Genomic DNA, 22013 nt, shown 5'->3' on the forward strand with positions numbered 1-22013 from the left:
GACATTTATACAGCAATCAGTGCTATAAAAATGCACCATTACTGTGTAAATGTCACTGGCAGGGAAGGGGTTAACACTAGGGGGCAATCTAGGGGTTAAATGTCTTCCCGTGTGTGTGCGCGCGTTTCTAACTCATGGGGGCAGTGTAGTGACTGGAGGAAATATATCGCTGTTCCTAATTAGTAGGAACAGACAGACAATCTGTCTCTCCTCTCCTGTCAGAACGAGGATTTGTGCGTTTACACACAAATCCCTGTCCTAGCTCTCATGCCCACGATCGCAGTTGGCCGGCGTGCACGCCTGCAATGGCTCCTAAAGGAATCGACGTACAGGTACGGCGATCCGCGCAGGGGAGCCAACCTGCCACCATAAATGTACGCGAACCGGTTGGGAAGTGTCTAAAGCCCAGCTAGAGGCAAAAAAAAAAAAAAGTTTTCCCAGGCATGTGGTTAGGCTTTAAATGTTATGTGAACGTTTTTGTTTTTTTTATAGATAAAATATGCAAACCTATCCATGTCAATTTTAATGAAACCAATGCATTTTATGTAAAACAGTCCATCCAAAATGTAAATCTAAAGTGCATGCATAAATCAGTGCAGCAAAAATAGCTTAAAGTCATATCAAAGCAGTTTATTCAAATTCTAGATAGTCCATCTATTATGCACAAGTGTCATTCCACGAAATACATAAAGGTATGATACTGCTACCAGTTTCCTTCCTCAAAGCTCATAGAAAGAGACACAGATTTGGTTTAATGTACATGCTTTAATAAAACGGTACCCTTATTTACAGTTTCCTGAACACATCTCACATTTCTCACATCCATACACACTCCCAGGCATACACTCTACTCCACATAAACATGAAGACTGAACTTTTCTGAGCAAAATAAAGCAGTGCCATGGACACAAGGGGGACTTTTGGCCATTATAATGCTACCTTAATGTATATGAACATATATATGGCAGTAATACTGAAGATTCTTTTTTTTTCCCCATTCTATTTACAGAGAACATTATCAAGGTTTTCCAGTCAACACAGAACACCAACTTCAGTATCAAAGCTGTGACCTTGAACTAATACAGATTGGGTTTGATTTCCCTTAAAGCAATTCAAGTCTTTACAAGAAGTAAGGCACATAGGGAACAACTGTGCTGCTGTAGAAGACTGTGGTATGCTTTATCAATGTGTTAAAAGGCCTCAACAGCAGCAAAGTGGTTCATATTGATTTCATGAGTCCAGACTAACACTATCCTACCATTTGCTGGAAATGTTGCCTTCGATACAATTGTATTTGAAAAAAAAAAAACCTCTTTAAATCACTAGACAAAGTTGGCACAAAGCCAGTGACAGTGGAGGGAAAATCTTTTCCATAAATACACCCAACAAATCAGGTTGATATTTCTTTAAAGATCTGGCCACCAAAAATGATCTTTTAGTGCAGGGTAGTTAGCACTCCACCTTACGTTTTGTCTCTTGGAGCAAGAAATTTGCAGCTGGGTGTTCCCAGTTCCTCACACCCGTTACAGCCATTATAAGAAGGGCCTGCTCTCTGTTGCTCTTTAAAATTTCCATTACAAAATGTCAGATGTGGGACCACTCTTCATGCATTAGAGGAAGCAAAACACTACAGCAGTGTTTAGAGAGACAGGCGCTGGAGATTTCACCACTAGAGTACACAGGGAATATAAATTAAGGTGACAGAAACCAGAAAAATGCTTCCTATAACTAAAAAACAAAACAAAAAAATTACGATATGGATGGACTAACCTCCTTAAAGAGAAGCTGCCCTAATAGAAAAATGGTAGGTTAACATTGTCAGCCTGCTTTTACACTTCTATGCCATCATTGACATCTCTTATTACTCAGTTACCAAGTCAAAAGCCTGGAACATGCATGCAGCCAGAAAACAAAATTCCTGACCTTCATTTGTTCCAGGTTTATAATTAGTGAAAAAAGAAATGACACCCCCAGATGTATTCAGTGTCTCAGGTAAGCGATCATTACAGCTGTATCTAGTGTGGAGAATATGACATGTTGGGGATACCTGAGGATTGGTGGTGAACATTTACTTTTATTTTCTCCTTCAACAAATCTAAGTGCCAATACCTGGAATTGCTAGCAAAAATGTACATACTAATTTGAGGGCTTCACTTGAAAATATTGGTTTAAGTAGTGCAGACTGAGTCAAGAAGTGATAAAGACCCGAGATACCACAATGCGTACGCTCTCCTCAAGCGCTCTTATCACTACCTGCCAGTACCATGGTAGAAAACTGCTTAGCAAGATGTGCAGGCTATCAGGAGATCATGGAGCTACTGCTGACAGTTTTCATATACAAGACAGGTATAGCTATACACAAAAGTTTCCCACAAAGTTTTACTCCTGGACCAGGATTCCTTATACAGATACAGCAACAGTGTCGGGGAGAAAAATTGCTGGCAGTTTAGATTAGACTGCTAGTATTAAAATCTTTCACAGACCCTCAAGATCATCATTCTTATTTCTTTGTACAAAATCTGGCAATAGTGTTGAGAACACATTCCACCCAAGATGTCCATGGGTGTTGGTGGGAAGGAACAGGCTGCAGTTTCTGAAAGGCCCCTGACTTTGGTTATTGACACAGTTCAATCTTGTTTTGAATGATCCCGAACATCTTCCTCATCTGTGTATTCAGATGGCTCCTCTCCAGGTTTCAATAATCGGCCAACGTAATCATACTTCTCTGTTAAGGGGGGGGGGAATAAAAAAAAAAATAAAATTACAGATATCAAAATTAAAATAAACAAAAAAACACAGTATTATTACATGGGATATCTAGCAATTAATAGAAACCAGTTTACAAAAAATTTCTAGTGTAGGTTCCGACAACCGTTTAAAAGTTGGCCTTAGACCAACCTCTATTGGGCTGCAGTCAGCACATCTAAGTGGCCTGCAATCTGCTGCTTATAGACCGTATGAGTGGAAGAAGATGGGTACATCTTTTATACTGGAACTCAACTCTACTATCCTTTTGCAGCTAAATATGGCACCCTAAAAAGGAGAAGTATAGCCAAAGCATTCCTGTGACCAGTTTTCAGCCAACAGCAGGCTAAAGTCCACTGTCGTCACAGTGTGTTTGATCACTTAATTATTGGCCTTAGAGACAGATGCTGCATCCACCAGCTATTATACTATTTTAGGGTTTGAAAATTTGGTTGAAAGCGGACCTAGGCCCCTTTCACACTGGCTGTCCAATCAGGTCCACCTATCAATTTTTTAGGAGGACCTGCTTGTACCCTCCAGTCTCTATGGTGCGGCGGATGACACCTGCCGCCATCCGATCCTGTCCACCAAAAAAACATACCGATGGTGGTTCTATTCCCCATCTATTTGACTGCCCTACAGACGAGAGTGGGACTGTGTCCACTCTGCATAGCGGAATGGACATGGACCTGTCATCCACTTGCTCAGCAGAGAGATCTCCACTAAGCAAGCAAATTCCAGAGGCGCCCTTGTGCAATTTTTTGTGTAACACTGTATTTGCGCAGCGATTTTTCAAACACAATTTTTTGGGAAAAAATACATTTTAATTAAGAAAAAAAAAACAAACACACAACACCACCACAATATATACTCTGATTATTTTGTAAAATATGAGGTATTAAAATTGTGCTCCCTCGTTGAATGGCGACAAAACGACAGTATTTAAAAATCTCCATAGGCGACGGTTTACATTTTTTTTGTTTTAATGGTCACCTGTTTAGCATTACAGAGGAGATCTAGCGCTAGAATTATTGCTCTCGTTCCAACGTTTGCATCAAGACCTCACATGTGTAGTGCGAACACCATTTACAAATGCATGTGTGACCTATGTATGCAGTCACTTCTGCGGACGAGCACGGAGGGATGGGGGCACTTTAATTTTTTTTTTTTTTCTTGTTTTATTTTTATTTTTTGATCACTTTTATCTCCACACACCGCTTCTGAAAAAGTTCCAGCGGCTCATGAGCCACTTGGAACGCTTTCAAAGAGAAAGCCATTTGCTGGGTTATGGCCGATAGCTGCCACTTGCAAACTGTAACTTATATATACACACAAATTGTTGTTGGCAAGTGGTAATGCAGCACACACTCCATTAAGGAGGATGTACATTGGTATGTTTAAAGTGTAAGTTCACCTTTACAGAAAATCTGTAAAGTCAACTTACACTGGAACCCCAGCCCCCTACTGTCAGACACCAGGGCACCGCTTCATCAGTCTGGGGATTTGAAATCCCTGCAGCTTTTTCTTCTATCCGTACCTCTCAACGTGTATGAATAGGAGGCATTCTAATTGGTCAGCATTGTCACATGAACGATGCTGGCCAATCAGACTCGGTCTAGTCTGTCCTGCCAGTGCTGGGAAAGAGGAAAGAAATCCAGGAGGATTTCAGATCCTCGGACAGGTGAAGCGGCGTCTGACACGTTAAATCAGTAGGGGGATTTAGCTCTGCTTTAACCACTTCCGGAACGCCCACCTTCGTTATATGTCGATACTTTGAAGAGGAATATTGTTGTTATGGTAGCAGCTAGCTGCCATAACCCCAGTATCCTCTTCTTCAGCGGGCGGTCCGCTGCAAGATAAAAAGTGGTCTCTGCAGCCGATTCGCCACGAGATCACTTTTATCGGCGGCAGGAGAGGGGGCCCCCCCACCTCCCTCTGGTGCCCTCCACCGCTTACCGGAGCCGTCGGTAGTGGCGGAGGCGATCAGATCCTCTGCCTAGCCTGACATGGAGACGAGTGAGGGGGAAGATGGCCCCCAACTCATCTCCATATCATTGCAGGGCGGAAGTGACGTCAAACCGTCACTTCCACCCATAGCTCTTTTTTCTTGCATTTTAGTGTAAATATGAGATCTGAGGTCTTTTTGACCCCAGATCTCATATTTAAGAGGTCCTGTCATGCTTTTTTTTTTCTATTATAAGGGATGTTTACATTTTTTTTTTTTTAAACGTTGCCTATGGAGTATTTTAAGGATAAAAGTTTGTCGACATTCCACGATTTTGAAGCGTGACATGATGGGTCAATTTACTCAGCGTAACGTTATCTTTCACAATTAAAAAAAAAAAAAAAAAAAAAAAAAAAAAACAAACCTTGGACTAACTTTACTGTTATCTTATTTTTTTAAATTCAGAAAAATGTATTCCCCCCCCCAAAAAGTGCACTTGTAAGACCGCTGCGCAAAAACAGCGTGACAGAAAGTATTGCAACGACCACCATTTTATTCTCTAGGGTGTTAGAAGAAAGAAAAAAAAAAAAAATTATATATATATATATATATATATTATATTATAATATATATATATATATATATATATATATATATATATATATATATATATATATATATATATATATATATATATATATACACACACACACACACATACATCTTTACACACACATATATATATACACTCAGAAAGAGGCTCGTCCTTAAGTAGTTAAACATTTGGGAAGGCAAAGAAAATGGATTTATATTTTGTGGCCATTAGGCTCGTTTTAAACTCCGATAGCTATAACCCTTGGGTTGTTAATACCCTGCCTCAGGTGACATCAATAACTGGACACAAAGTAAAGCAAAATCTGCCCAAGATAAAATAGAAAAAAAAAAAATATATATATATATTTTGGGCAGAGGTTTGTTAACCACTTCACCCCCGGAAGACTTGGCTGCTGAATGAAATGAAATAATCACAATAAGCGTATATTCATTGGTTTGCGCAAAAAAGTTATAGCGTCTACAAAATAGGGGATAGATTTATAGCATTTTTATTTTATTTACTAGTAATAGCGGCGATTGGCGATTTTTATCGGGACTGCGACGTTATGTCAGTGCTATAAAAATAAAAATGTCACTGGCCGGGAAGGGTTTAACACTAGGGGGCGATCAAGGGGTTAACTGTGTGCTTCCTGCTACTTGTTTCTAACTGAAGGGGGAGGGGACCGACTGGAGGAAGTGATGGATCGTGGTTCCTAGCTAATAGGAACACACGATGTGTCACTCCTCTCAGAACAGAGATTTGTGTGTTTAACACACACACTTCCCTGTTCTGCCTCTCGTGCTCGCTCGTCGCAACCGTCGACCACGAGCATCGGCATCGCCATCCCGATCCCGCAAGCAGACTACAGCTACGACGGTTCTCGGGATCGTGCCGACCTGTCGCAGTAAAATGATGGTGGCTGGTCGGCAAGCGGTTAAATATGGTCACCTCCAGGACTTCTCCCTGCCAATTTGTTCAACTATCTTTTTTAAGCGTTCCCTTAAAACTAATCTCTACAGGGAACCCCATCCTGCCTCTAAACCTACTTTCTCCATCAACCCACCCCCACACATTTATTACCTTATGTACCACTCGCTATTCCCTTTTATGCTGTAAGCTCTTACAAGCAGAGCACTCCCAACCCTCTTGTCTTAAATTGTATCAAACTGTTGGCGCTAAAAAAAAAATTCCTGCATCAAAATAGTAATAAAGATGTTGTGAAGCTATAAAAGTTTTAAACCAGGTAATTACTTAACAGAACCTGGACCAAGACCAATAACCAGAAGATCAGTGTTTTTTGTAGCTAAAAGCTGCCAGTATCTGGCTGCATGGAAAAATACTTTATAGCTGTATTCACCTTTTCTGTCTATTTGCAATCTTATACAAGCATTTTAGAAGCGTTTTTTTTACACTTGGGCCCTAAGGGCTTTCTGAAAGTCGCACAGAAGCAGTTTGACTTCAAGCTTCCTCAAATGTGACAAACTGTGAATTTTGGTTTGAGGTATTGACCTTCATAAAACAACCTGTTTTTCTCCAAACAGGAATTTGTGGAAAATGTAAAAATCCAAAAAGTACCTGCTAGCCAAATGAAAAGTAGAAAATATCTATATAAAAGGTTAAGTTTTTTTAGGCAAAAAAGTTTAATCTTCTAAATCATTACACATTTCCTTTATCATTTACTGCCAAACAAATGCCTTAAAATCCAAAGGAATACCTTTAAACTGTATCTCCCATTCTCGAACACTTTCCATTTGCACAGCATTAAGGTCTGACAGATCATCATATTCATCTCTAAGGGCCTCCTTATCGAGGCAGAATGTTGCAAGTCCTCTAGAAGCATCTCTGCCAGCGAATATCCCATATGGTCCATCTACAGGAGAAAAGAACCAGTTCCATGAAGCAGACAACAAAAAAAAAAAAAAAAAAAAAACACACAATTGGAGTCAGACAGTGCATATCTCCCCAATCCAGCCAATCGTTTTCACGAAAACAATGAGTCAAACTAGGCTACTTGGCAATTAGTTACTATTCTCATGAAATAAGGCTGGCATTCGGTATTTGCCAAGTGCATAAACAGACATGTCAGTCTCAGCTAAACATCTGCACTTACGTACCAATGGGAAAAAAAGAAAAAAAAAAAAAAAAAGTTCGCTAGATGCTGTATACTTCATGAAAATTATTCAAAGTGGAATTCCAACTAAAACATTTGACAGGAAATCTTTAGAATTCACTGGCCAAAAAGGTGTCCATCATGCTACAGTGTGGAGAAAATATGAATAATATGAATACATATAGTGAATTGAATAAATCAATTAATAATGAGTTAATAAAAACAGATAAACGTGAAAATAAAGAAAAGGTTCCATAGAAAAAAAATCCGTGCTGATAAAGGAAGATCCAAGGAAAGTGAACGTGACACCCAAAGGTAAGATCACACTGGAGGCTTGCCAGACCAGAGAGCCCCCCCTTTACTCAGGAAGTTCAATAAGTGCTTAGTGCGTAAGTAAACCCATCCATTTACCAGTTTCATTACCGGCACATGGCATTGGTTGTGCTCTCAACCAAAATGTCAAGCCATCCAATGGCTGGTGTCATAACTGATCACATGTGCAGCATCATGGCATTTGTAGATTAAACAGAGGCAAAGATGGCAGCTTCCTTGGCTGAAAATGATATGAGGGTTTACTTACACTTTAATCAGACTCCCAATCTGCCAGCAAAGGCTCAGGTATCCTCTCTGGTCGCAAATACAAGGATTGAAGATAGACAAGTACCCAGGAATACCCGTGACCGATCGCGCCCGTTTACCACGTGATAGCTCCATCAAATAACGGAGCAATCACTTGTAAACAAACTGAAGCCATGTCCGGTTCCTCTCTCCCCTCTCTGTACCGATCGGTACAATGTGAGCAGAGAGGGGAGATCAGGTGCTGCAGCGCTGTGGGCTGGATCTGTAGTGCCCACAGCGCTGATATGTGACAATTCCAGCCTCATCCAGCCATCCATGCTCAGCCATCCCTAATAAGCAATACTCATCCATCCAAAGCAATACTCATCCATCCCCATTCATGCTCATCCATGCCACTACAGTGCCTCACAAAAGTGTAATAGGTAGTCAAATTAGATTTGAAACTTATGTCCCTAGAACACCTGACGGTGCTCCCTGCATGTTGGGTCCCTGTATGTGGCCAGGCTGTGGAAAAGTCTCCCACATGTGGTATCGTCGTACTCAGGAGGAGTAGGAGAATCTATTTCAGGGTGTAATTTTTGGTATGTACATGCATTGTGTTAGAAATATTGTATATATGGACAACCTTGTGTAAAAACAAAAAAAAAAAAAAAATTAAAATTCTTTACACATTTTTGAAAAACTTGTAGAAGAAAAAAAAAAAAACAACCATGTTCAAAAGACTCATTAGGCCTCAGATTATGCATTGGGTTGCTTTCCAAAATGGGGTCATTTTTGTACAGTTTCCATTGTCTTGGTGCTCCAGAGCCTTCAAAAGTGTAAGAGGTAGTCAAGAAATGATGTGTCATTTATGCTCCAAGAACGCCTGATGGCGCTCCCTGCATGTTGCCACACTGTGTAAAAGTCTCACAAATGGTATCGCCATACTTGGGAGGTGTAGTAGAATGTGTTTTGGGGGTGTAATTTGTGCTATGCATATGCTGTGTGTGAGAAATAATCTGCTAATATAACCATTTTGTGAAAAAAAATAATTAATTAATAATAATCTTGATTTTGCAAAGAATTGTGGGGAAAAAAAATACAACTTCAAAAAACTCACCATGACTCTTACTAAATATCTTGGAATGTCTACTTTCCAAAAAGGGGTCATTTGGGGGGTATTTGTACTTTCCTGGCTTGTTAGGGTCTCAAGAAATGAGACAGGCCCTCAGTATTTCAGGAGTGATCAATTGCTAGAGATTGGCACCATAGCTTGTGGACTCTAACTTTCACAAAAACCAAATAATTATGCACAGATTTGGTTATTTTTACCAAAGATATGTAGCAGTATAAATTGTGGCCAAAACGTATGAAGAAAAATGACTAATTTGCAAAATTTTATATCAGAAACCAAGAAAAATGCATTTTTTTTCTTTTACAGAATTTTCGGTCTTTTTTCTTCTATAGCACAAAAAATAAAAAACCCAGCGGTGATTAACCACTTCAGCCCCGGAAGGTTTTACCCCCTTCCTGACCAGAGCACTTTTTACAATTCGGCACTGCGTCGCTTTAACTGCTAATTGCGCGGTCATGCAATGCTGTACCCAAACGAAATTTGCGTCCTTTTCTTCCCACAAATAGAGCTTTCTTTTGATAGTATTTGATCACCTCTGCCGTTTTTATTTTTTGCGCTATACACGGAAAAAGACCGAAAATTTTGAAAAAAAATGATATTTTCTACTTTTTGTTCTAAAAAAAATCCAATAAACTCAATTTTAGTCATACATTTAGGCCAAAATGTATTCGGCCACATGTCTTTGGTAAAAAAAATGTCAATAAGTGTATATTTATTGGTTTGCGCAAAAGTTATAGCGTCTACAAACTAGGGTACATTTTCTGGAATTTACACAGCCTTTAATTTATGACTGCCTATGTCGTTTCTTGAGGTGCTAAAATGGCAGGGCAGTACAAAACCCCCACAAATGACCCCATTTTGGAAAGTAGACACCCCAAGGAATTTGCTGAGAGGCATGTTGAGCCCATTGAATATTCATTTTTTTTGTCCCAAGTGATTGAACAATGACAAAAAAAAAAAAAAAAAAAAAAAAAAAATTACAAAAAGTTGTCACTAAATGATATATTGCTCACACAGGCCATGGGCATATGTGGAATTGCACCCCAAAATACATTTAGCTGCTTCTCCTGAGTATGGGGATACCACATGTGTGAGACTTTTTGGGAGCCTAGCCGCGTACGGGGCCCCGAAAACCAATCACTGCCTTCAGGATTTCTAAGGGCGTACATTTTTGATTTTACTCCTCACTACCTATCACAGTTTTGAAGGCCATAAAATGCCCAGATGACATAAAACCCCCCCAAATGACCCCATTTTGGAAAGTAGACACCCCAAGCTATTTGCTTTGAGGCATGTTGAGTCCATGGAATGTTTTATATTTTGACACAAGTTGCGGGAAAGTGACAAATTTTTTTTTTTTTTTTTTTTGCACAAAGTTGTCACTAAATGATATATTGCTCACACAGGCCATGGGCATATGTGGAATTGCACCCCAAAATACATTTAGCTGCTTCTCCTGAGTATGGGGATACCACATGTGTGGGACTTTTTGGGAGCCTAGCCGCGTACGGGACCCCGAAAACCAATCACTGCCTTCAGGATTTCTAAGGGCGTACATTTTTGATTTTACTCCTCACTGCCTATCACAGTTTCGGAGGCCATGGAATGCCCAGGTGGCACAAACCCCCCCCAAATGACCCCATTTTGGAAAGTAGACACCCCAAGCTATTTGCTGAGAGGCATGGTGAGTATTTTGCAGCTCTCATTTGTTTTTGAAAATAAAGAAAGACGAGAAAAAAAATTTTTTTTTTTCTTTTTTCAATTTTCAAAACTTTGTGACAAAAAGTGAGGTCTGCAAAATACTCACTATACCTCTCATCAAATAGCTTGGGGTGTCTACTTTCCAAAATGGGGTCATTTGGGGGGTTTTTTTGCCACCTGGGCATTCCTTGGCCTCCGAAACTGTGATAGGCAGTGAAGAGTGAAATCAAAAATTTACGGCCTTAGAAAGCCTGAAGGCGGTGCTTGGTTTTCGGGGTCCCGTACGCGGCTAGGCTCCCAAAAAGTCCCACACATGTGGTATCCCCGTACTCAGGAGAAGCAGCAGAATGTATTTTGGGGTGTAATTTCACATATTCCCATGGCATGTTTGAGCAATATATCATTTAGTGACAACTTTGCGCAAAAAAAAATAAAAAAAATAAAAAATTGTCTCTTTCCCGCAACTTGTGTCACAATATAAATTATTCCATGGACTCAACATGACTCTCAGCAAATAGCTTGGGGTGTCTACTTTCCAAAATGGGGTCATTTGGGGGGGTTTTGAACTGTCCTGGCATTTTATGCACAACATCTAGAAGCTTATGTCACACATCACCCACACTTCTAACCACTTGAAGACAAAGCCCTTTCTGACACTTATTGTTTACATAAAAAAATAATTTTTTTTTGCAAGAAAATTACTTTGAACCCCCAAACATTATATATTTTTTTTAAAGCAAATGCCCTACAGATTAAAATGGTGGGTGTTTCATTTTTTTTTTTCACACAGTATTTGCGCAGCGATTTTTCAAACGCATTTTTTGGGGAAAAAACACACTTTTTTACATTTTAATGCACTAAAACACACTATATTGCCCAAATGTTTGATGAAATAAAAAAGATGATCTTAGGCCGAGTACATGGATACCAAACATGACATGCTTTAAAATTGCGCACAAACGTGCAGTGGCGACAAACTAAATACATTTTTAAAAGCCTTTAAAAGCCTTTACAGGTTACCACTTTAGATTTACAGAGGAGGTCTACTGCTAAACTTACTGCCCTCGATCTGACCTTCGCGGCGATACCTCACATGCATGGTGCAATTGCTGTTTACATTTGACGCCAGACCGACGCTTGCGCTCGCCTTAGCGCGAGAGCAGGGGGGACAGGGGTGCTTTTTTTTTTTTTTTTTTTTTCTTCTTTATTATTATTATTTTTTTATCTTATTTTTAAACTGTTCCTTTCATTTTTTTTTTTTTTTTAATCATTTTTATTGTTATCTCAGGGAATGTAAATATCCCCTATCATAGCAATAGGTAGTGACAGGTACTCTTTTTTGCAAAAATTGGGGTCTATTAGACCCTAGATTTCTCCTCTGCCCTCAAAGCATCTGACCACACCAAGATCGGTGTGATAAAATGCTTTCCCAATTTCCCAATGGCGCTGTTTACATCCGGCGAAATCTAAGTCATAAAATGCTCGTAGCTTCCGGTTTCTTAGGCCATAGAGATGTTTGGAGCCACTCTGGTCTCTGATCAGCTCTATGGTCAGCTGGCTGAATCACCGGCTGCATTTTCAGGTTCCCTGTTGAGACAGGAGAGCCAGAGAAAAACACGGAAGACGTTGGGGGGGGGAGGGGCATTCCCTCCCACTGCTTGTAAAAGCAGTCTAGAGGCTAATTAGCCGCTAGGATTGCTTTTACATGAAAGCCGACCGCTGGCTGAAAAGAATGATACCAAGATGATACCTAAACCTGCAGGCATCATTCTGGTATAACCACTCAAAGTCGTGAATGGCGTACCTGAAGACAAAAAAATGGTTAACAATAAAGCACAGTAAACGGTAAGGTATAAAAAATTGCATACCTGAAAAGCAAACATGATAAAACATAATAACAATAAAACATTGCAGAATAGAATACAGTAAAAAAGAACAGAACAATAGAGAGAGAGAATAGAGAGAGAAAGAACAATAAAACGACAACTATTTTTTTTTTATTTTATATTTTTGTATGTGTTTTTTTTTTTTTACACTTTTTTTTGTAACTAACTTTTATAACTGTAACCGGTTCCAGGTTCGGGTCTCTCAAAATGCGATGGCATCTTGGGAGACCCTGTGAAAGTGTGCCTAGTCTGTGCAATGCTGTACCCTACGCTAATACTCAACTAGTGAATGGTAGCGTTCAAAACATTCACCAATGCAAAGACCAGGATTGTCAGGACAGGAGGGACAATAATAGCGGGTGTCACGTCTATATCCGCGCTTGCTGCAGACACAACATCTTTTTTGGGGGTTCGTTGGGTAGGGGTACTCGGGAGGACATAAAGAAAATGCCTCTCATGCAGCCGACTGCATTTGGTTGGGGATGTGAATGGGGGAAGTACGGGCGCCGCAGAAGCGGTGGGTTCCCAATTAGGATTGGCGAATGCAGCAGGAAGGGCATTATGGGCACGACGGGCCTGTGTTTGTCTTCTTGGTGGCAGCGGGACACTACTTGTGCTTGCCACCTCACCAGCTTGAACTGCACTTATGGGACTCGCCACGTCACCAAGTGTTACTGCAGTGCTGGTTTGACTACGACCGGGGTGTACTAGGCCGCTGGTGCTTGCCAGTTCACCAAAACGCTACCAAAAAAACTGTTAGCGATCGCAAGGATCAGGCCTGACTCTGCGAACGCTGCAGTTATGCGTTTAGTGTTTTGTAAGTGACAGTGATCGATCGATACTGCACTTGGGTGGGCTGGGCTGGGCCGGGCGGAGGGGCAAAACGCAGGTGCTAGCAGGTATCTGGGCTGATCCCGCTAACACTGCGTTTGTGGGAACCCTAAACTGCTGGGGACGCTAGTATAGATCTGATCGGATCAGATATTGATCCGATCAGATACTATACCACTAAGGGAGGCGTATGCTGCGTGCGTGGGTGTCAGTGGTACTGGCGCTAACCTGACGCTGCCTGGGGCTGGTGCTTGCCAGTTCACCAAAACGCTACCAGAAAAACTGTTAGCGATCGCAGGGATCAGGCCTGACTCTGCGAACGCTGCAGTTATGTGTTTAGTGTTTTGTAAGTGTCAGTGATCGATCGATACTGCACTTGGGTGGGCTGGGCTGGGCCGGGCGGAGGGGCAAAACGCAGGTGCTAGCAGGTATCTGGGCTGATCCCGCTAACACTGCGTTTGTGGGAACCCTAAACTGCTGGGGACGCTAGTATAGATCTGATCAGATCAGATATTGATCCGATCAGATACTATACCACTAAGGGAGGTGTACGGTGCGTGCGTGGGTGTTAGCGGTACTGGCGCTAATCTGACGCTGCCTGGGGCTGGTGCTTGCCAGTTCACCAAAACGCTACCAAAAAAACTGTTAGCGATCGCAGGGATCAGGCCTGACTATGCGAACGCTGCAGTTATGCGTTTAGTGTTTTGTAAGTGACAGTGATCGATCGATACTGCACTTGGGTGGGCCGGGCAGAGGGGCAAAACGCAGGTGCTAGCGGGTATCTGGGCTGATCCCGCTAACACTGCGTTTTCGGGAACCCTAAACTGCTGGGGACACTAGTATAGATCTGATCGGATCAGATATTGATCCGTACAGATACTATACCACTAAGGGAGGCGTATGCTGCGTGCGTGGGTGTTAGCGGTACTGGCGCTAATCTGACGCTGCCTGGGGCGACGCATATCACCGCCGGGCGATCAGGGGGCTAAACCTTTATTCGGTAATAAACGGCGGGTGCCCTGACACTATAAAAAATAAACAAACTAACCAGTGTCACTCGTAACAGTTATACGGTGATCAGTGGTGAAAGGGTTAACTAGGGGGCAATCAAGGGGTTAAAACATTTATTAGATAGTATATGGGGGTCCCTGTCGCTATAAAACGCTGACGGCGAACCTAAATATTTACGTCTCTAACTAGCGTCACCAGCGACACTAATACAGCGATCAGAAAAATGATCGCTTAGTGACACTGGTGACAGGGGGTGATCAAGGGGTTAAAACTTTATTAGGGGGGGTTAGGGGGGTATCCTAGACCTAAAGGGGGGTAATATTCACTGCCCTAACACTGTAACTGTCACAAACTGACACTATGCAGTAATCAGAAAAAAAAAAAAAAAAATACTGCTAATGTCAGTTTGTGACGGGGGGGGTGATTGGGGGGGGATCGGGGGGCGATCGGGGGGGGATCGGGGGTGTAAAGTATGCCTGGCATGTTCTACTGTGTGTGTTTGTGTTGTGTGGACTTACATGTCTTCTCTCCTCGGCGCTGGGACGGAAACTGCCAGACCGAGGAGAGATGACATCACATCCTCTGCCTGTGTGAAACTATACACAGGCAGAGGAGGATTCCCATTGGCTGGGAGCGATCGCGAGGGGGGGGCCACGATCGGATGGTCTCCCCCTCGCCTCCCGACGCTCCCAGTCAGATGCCGACCGCCGATGGCACCGGGGGGGGGGGGGTCCGATCGGACCCCCCGCCCGCGGGAGGCAGATCACGTACAGGTACGCGATTCTGCCTGCCCGTGCCATTCTGCCGACGTATATATACGTTAGGCGGTCGGCAAGTGGTTAAATACCACCAAAAGAAAGCTCTATTTGCGTTAAAAAAGGGACAAAAATGTCATATAGGTACAGTGTTGCATGACTGAGTAAATGTCATTCAAAATACGAGAGCACTGAAAGCTGAAAATTGGTCTGGTATAGGAAGGGGGGTTAAGTGGTCAAGTGGGTAAGAAACAATTTGTGCCTAGGTAGCACCTTCAACATCTACTAACCTCCTGGAATATTCACGCCACAGTTCTCAGAGGTCTGGTGGATAGTAAATGCTGAAGTATCACAAAATTGTGCACTTGCATAGCAGCAGATCACCAGAGGGCCAAGTTGTTAATGTCAGCAAGTGACACCTAGCCCCCGATGATCCTGGCTCCAAGAAAAAGACAGCACAGAAAAAAGAATCATAGGTACAGCTATGCAGAAAATGTTGCTGAATTAAATGGACTTGTAAGTTGTTTTTTTTATTGTAACAAACTTTTTTGTTGAGGCCAAATTTAGATTTGGACATTTAGAGTAAAGGTTCCCTTTAAACTCTAAACACTGCTACCCACTGCACACTGGTTCCTTCCACAGTTCACACAGAAGAAGGAGGAACTACAGCGGACAGTGGTGGAAAGTACGGTACTTGATCTACCCCAAAGGATTGATTGCTTGCAGACGTCAAAAGGAACAGCGTTGCAGCAACCAGAATGGTAAACATATAGCTTTTTTTTTTTTTTTCCCTCTACAGATAATTTTATTTTGACCCTGTAGTGACAGGGTCACATTAAAGAAGTACAGTCAAAGCTATTTTGGCTGGATTTCTCCTGGAGGGGACAGAATTTCAGTTTATTGTGCACGCCTGTGACCCGTTTTCTGCCAACAGCGGGCTAAAGTCCGCTGTCGTCTAACGTCACACAGCTGGTCCAGGCTGGGGAAAGATCCCAACTATATGGTAGGGATCCATCCAGTTGCCTGGCCAGGCACCTGGCTCTGCTGAGAGCCTGAGCCAGCCCCTTCCGCCACCACAGCCCATCGCTCCAGTGAGTGCTGGAGAGGCAGAGAACCAGTGAACGACAGCCACAGCTCTGAACTGAGCGATCAGCGTTTTTTGTTTGCTCAGTTCTCACTGCAGAGCTGACGGGACAGATGCTACATTCATCTAGATGGAGTATAACCATTTGGGTTTTTTTTTTTTTTTTTTTTTTGTGGCTATACTTCTTTCAATCTTAATTTCCAGACTGTAAGAAAACAAGATGCAAACAAATTCAGGTTGGTGAACATTCATAAAGTATACACACCCACACTTTGATATACTGCTTGACGGAAATATGTACAATTTCTGTCTGTTCTGTAGGCTACTTTGGTCGCGTAGTTTAATACATCACTAAAGTTATTAATTGTAGTGCAAAGTTCTAAGGGCCTGGACTAGTAGTGCTTTTTTTTCAGTCTGAGCTGAGGCATGTGTTTAAATTCCTGTGAGCGATGGTGTTCCGACCGTTTTAGCACTGGTGGAGATGTTTGTGAAAAGATTTTGCTAGCAAACATTAAATAAGCTGAGATAACTGCATAGTTTCAATTTGTTGAATCACATTACTGTATACACATGATTTGATATGTTTTGCCAACGAGAAAAAGATAGATGTGACAGAAAATGCTCCAATATGAATTCAACCATGCCTGTTTAAGAAATGAAAAATAGGATTTTCTCCCAAGAAAAATAAATAGGATTTATAGCAGTTTACCAGTTTCAACAAACCTGAAGTAGAGGTTTCCAACTAACGTGTCAAAGAGGATGGTCTCCACCCAAATATTCTCATAATGAGCAGGACTTCAGGCTTTGTGAACACTGCCATAGAAACAATGACTGTACTGCTGAATGGTAATGTATGCAGCATCTGATAAGGCGGTAATCAGAGATCAAAAAGTAGGGAAGTAGTTAATAAAACCAGTTAATAAGAGGGGATCCTAATTTGCTTAAATGGGTAAAAATCCTTGCAAAGATTTAATCAATTAAGAATGTTTTGCCCTGAACAATCTGCACAGAAAAATTGAGATGCAGGCCGCCAGTGCGATCTCACGCTGTGTCTGAATTGCCGTGCAGCCGCTGTAACGATGACACATGGCACAATGATTCCCGGCATTGGATCAGTGCACCGTCTATCACAAGAGGCGATCTAGGAGGCGGGACATCGTTACAGCGGCTGCAGGCACTGGTGAGGCTGCATCTCATGACACTCGCAAAAAGGAGGAAAGAATGACTGACAGGATTAACACCTGTGCGGAACCAGGTGGGAAGGCCGAAAACACAATTTGGCAGTTTTTTTTTTTTTCAGCCACCAAAATTTCAGTGCATCCCTAATCTTAGGATTAGAAATGGCATTTTAGTTTTAGTCCCATTTTAGTCTTCTGCAAGTGTTTTAGTCGTCTAAATGGCCAGTACATTTTAGTTGACTAAAATCAAATGGGTTTGCATTATTTAAGCAATTCTCTACAATTTCCAAACTACTTATATACTCCTGGAGAGAAAAATCTAAAAATTTGATATTTATGGTATTAAGGATTGAACGTGACACAGATTTAGTCATTATACAGGTGATACTCAAAAAATGAGAATATCGTGCAAAAGTTCATTTATTTCACTAATGTAACTTAAAAGGTGAAACTAATATATGAGATAGACTCATTACATGCAAAGCAAGATATGACAAATCACAGCGTGAACGAGAGAGCGAGCGAGAGCGATCTACACACACACACACACACACATATACACCACTCCTGACAAATTACGGCTTGAACTATCTTGCTTTGCATGTAATGAGTCCATCTCATATTAGTTTCACCTTTTAAGTTGCATTAGTGAAATAAATGAACTTTTGCACGATATTCTAATTTTTCGAGTATCACCTGTATAAGGTCTTTAACCACTTTAGCCCCGGAAGAATTTACCCCCTAATGACCAGGCCATTTTTTGCAATACAGCACTGCGTTACTCTGACAATTGCGCAGTAGTGCAACGTGGTACCCAAACAAAATTGAGCCACCTTGCCGCCGTAGTACATCTTCGTTACAAGAATATTGCTTTTTTGACAGAAGTGTAACGTTGAAATAAAAAATACTCTTTGCGTGATAATGCCACCATGCAGTGCACATTTACATGAACTTGTCTGCTTTAAGAAAATATATAATGTTGGGGGGGGGTTATGTAATCTTCAGGCCCAAATTGATTAAGCATGGGTGCAAAAACAGGTCTGGCAGCAAAAAGGGTTAATGTGATTGTAAGGTCTCGTTTTCTCTTTTTTTAAATAACATATTATACGTACTTCCTCTGTGCAGTTAGTTTTGCACAGAGCAGCCCAGATCCTCCTCTTCTTGGGTCCCTCTTTGCTGCTCCTGGCTCCTCCCTCCTACTGAGTGCCCCCATAGCCAGAAGCTTCCTATGGGGGCACTGGAGCTGAGTCACAGCTCCGCATTCAAACACGGAGTCCCGACCCGGCCCCCTCTCTCCCCTGACTGACAGCCACGGGAGCAAATGGCACCACTGCTGTGTCTCAGCCAATCAGAAAGAGTGTCCTGGAAAGCTTAGACATTTGTGGAGGGAGGGAGAGAGAGAGGGAGAGAAAGAGCGAGGAAGAAAGAGATGGGGCTCAGGTGGGGAGGCTGCTACACACAAAAGGTTTTTTTTATCTTAATGCATTTCAGATAAAAACCTTCTGCCTTTACAACTCCTTTAATCCTGCACAAATCAGACAGTGTGCTGCTCTCCCGTAGTGGACAAGCTGTGAAGCCTATTGACAAGGAGTAGGTCTCCTTCAGGGCTTGATATATCAGTATGTATCTTTCTCCAGCAGCCTCCTATCTACAAATGCCAGGCTTGGTCCAGAGGAAGCAGAATCTCCGTGGAAACAGGAAGTTCTGAGGATAAACGTCCCTCCTTCACATTTTCTTGTTCGTTCGTTATTGAAAACTGAATTGATTTTCATCAGAGGACGAAAAATATAGTGTACTTTTCATTTTGGTCCTTGTAAAAATGGCGCCGACGATTATTATGTTGAAAACATTTTGATGAAATGAACACTGATTCCAGAATAATTGCTGCAGCCATGAGCCTGGTGTCACCGGTTCGCTTCCAGGATATTTATGTACGTATGGCGGATGGGAAGAATTAATTAAACACAGACATCCGGGCAGGCCTGACATTAGGTCTTGCATTTTCAGTCCAAAAAACGGCACGTGGCGTCAGTCCACAAGAGAAAATTGTGAGCCCAGTACATTTTGACAGAAAAACAGGTATTTATTTTTGTACTTCCAGGTTCTTAGGAGAAAGAGAATCTATTTGGATTCTATTTTTGGTGTCAGGGCATGGTAATGGCAAGAAATATACAGCTAAATTTGTATTTTGCGCCAGTTTTCCTTTTATTTACAAAAATAATAAATAAAAAATATGGATATATCCATTATTATTCATCAACAAAGGCCAAATTTGTCCTGAAAACGGTAGAATTTACCTGAATACAATTAGTAGCAAGGATATATATAGTTTTACCAACGCATGCCAAAGTTGCAAAATGTGTTCAGGCATTAGATTTTACCCTCCGTCATTAACAAGTTAAAGTGATAAAATACAAAGAAACGTACATGTATTGCAGAGATGTTTGGTATACGTTTCCCCAGACATAAGCTATAAATTTAAAGAATTGTACAATGAGATTACACAATTTGTTGCCATATTTAGAAAGTCAGCTGCTATTTTTGCGATATTTATTCACACCACGTATATGCAATTTGTGTCACAGGTCAGTGTTACACTTCAAGTACAACTGCAAGGTCAGCACCAAATAACCCTCTATATACAGAGTGGTCTTGCTGAATCAAATTCAAATCTCTCACTGTAGATAAATATAAATGGGCTCAAAATATAAAAGGTAGTGATCTCATAATAAAAGTCATTCCAGTCTTTTTTTTAATGGTATTCAAGGTTAATTAGCACCAAGAGTTATGGTGACCCAAGCAAAACACATTCTATTACTTTGCACTTTATCAGAAAGCGATCAGGCACAATATTGGGGGCCGTTTGTGTTCTTTGACAGAACTTTTGTCCATACACAGGCAGTTTCCCAGCCCAGCAGTTGTCAAAAACACTAATACAGTCCAATGTCTACAGGCCATTTTGTGAGATTTGAAAAACCCTCTATGATAGCAATTGCCAGAAGAGCTTGCAGCACACCTCCCCCACATTTATCCATAAACCTAAATATGAACAGTAGTATCAGGCAACTGTCAATGTTTAGGACTGTGGGCAAAAGGGTAGGGGTAAATAAGATTACATGCTGTTGATTTAGTCAGTATAAATGGTATCACACTTGAGTCAAACTTATTTTGTTGATGGCTATCAGTACAACACTCTGCTACAGTAACAAGAGATTAAAATCTACCTTAGCCAAAATTCTTTATTTTCCTAGTCCTGAATAGAAAAAAAAAAATGGGGTATGGCTGGAAAAACCTCAAGGGACACGGCACCTCATCCCAATAAGTAAAGAAATGGTAGGTAGAGGTTAAGGGGGATTATAATGGTGCCAATAGATAAGGATTAACACTGGGTATTAAAATCGACATTATACTTTATTTGCATGTATAAACAAATAACAAAAACAGGAAATTCACAGGCATACAAAAATATAAACAATGCGGTACATGGAAATACTATTTAGGAAAAAGGGAAGTGAGACAAAATAGGCCTTGGGAGTTGAAGGCCAATGATACAGGTAATCAATTCCTACATGTTTCGCCAAAGCATTGGCGTCCTTAGGGAAATGATATAGGCCTGTGCCAGATTTGGAAAGTTCTCACAGCTCCCAAGGGGGGCCAAAGCAGGAGAAGACACCCCAAATAGAGGTCACAGAAACTGTACCGCATCTTTGGCTGTAGGGGGCAGACAGAGACAGTTATAAGATCAAATCAGTATGACCGCAGAGGCGCCTGATAAATGTATAACAAAGTAGGTTGAAAGATCGATGGAATTAGGAATCGTTCCAATATGTATAGCTAGATGATTTGAAAAGACGACAAAAAAAAAAAAACTTTAGGACCGCCAGATACCCCCAAAGGGGGTGTGGGAATCACTGAAGATTGAATGAAAGTGGTGACATTTCGGCAGCGAGATTCAAAAGCCTGGAGCATAAACGAAAACAAAAACAGGTGCCTCTGATGTCCTGAATAGAGTGGAGAAGGGTGAGAACTAAAGGGCAAAGACTAAACTTACAGCCACCTTCATACAAAGATCACCAGAAGAAATCTCCCCAGGGCATCCTGTGCCCATAGCACTTGTTCCCATCTAATCCTGTGCAAGGGCTGCCAAGTTGTGGTGCGGAATAGCTAGATCCACCCAGTCACCTAGCTATCCAACAACATTAAATCAACAGACACATGGTTCAGAGTGACAGCGAACCTCAGCACCCCAGATGTTTTCTACATTTCCCATGATGCTCAACTACACTGCAGAGTGCATGAGCATCATGGGAAATGTAGTTCCAAAACATCTGGGGTGCCGAGGATCGCCATCACTGGCTTAGGAGGAGAGGGCCGTGACAGGCAATGCACACAGAACCTGCACAATAGCCACCCACCCCTAAACTGTCAGACAGAACAACTGTGCAGTGCCGTCTCCTCAGCTCTCATCTTTAATTTACA

At 41.6% G+C, this 22013-nt stretch overlaps 1 protein-coding gene across 1 annotated transcript in view; it reads right to left on the bottom strand.

The window, feature by feature from the left end:
• Nucleotides 1-609: 609 nt before the first annotated feature.
• Nucleotides 610-22013, bottom strand: part of PGRMC2 (progesterone receptor membrane component 2) — a 31034-nt gene continuing 9630 nt past the window's right edge. The window contains exons 2-3 of the mRNA XM_073603790.1: nucleotides 7000-7155; nucleotides 610-2725 (exon numbers count right to left, since the gene is read on the bottom strand). Coding sequence (XP_073459891.1) covers nucleotides 2628-2725; nucleotides 7000-7155 — 254 coding nt within the window. The 3' untranslated portion in view covers nucleotides 610-2627. The remainder of the gene's footprint in view (nucleotides 2726-6999; nucleotides 7156-22013) is intronic.

This window comes from Aquarana catesbeiana, linkage group LG01, assembly GCF_042186555.1.
Source record: "Aquarana catesbeiana isolate 2022-GZ linkage group LG01, ASM4218655v1, whole genome shotgun sequence".
Classification (NCBI taxonomy): Eukaryota; Metazoa; Chordata; class Amphibia; order Anura; family Ranidae; genus Aquarana; species Aquarana catesbeiana.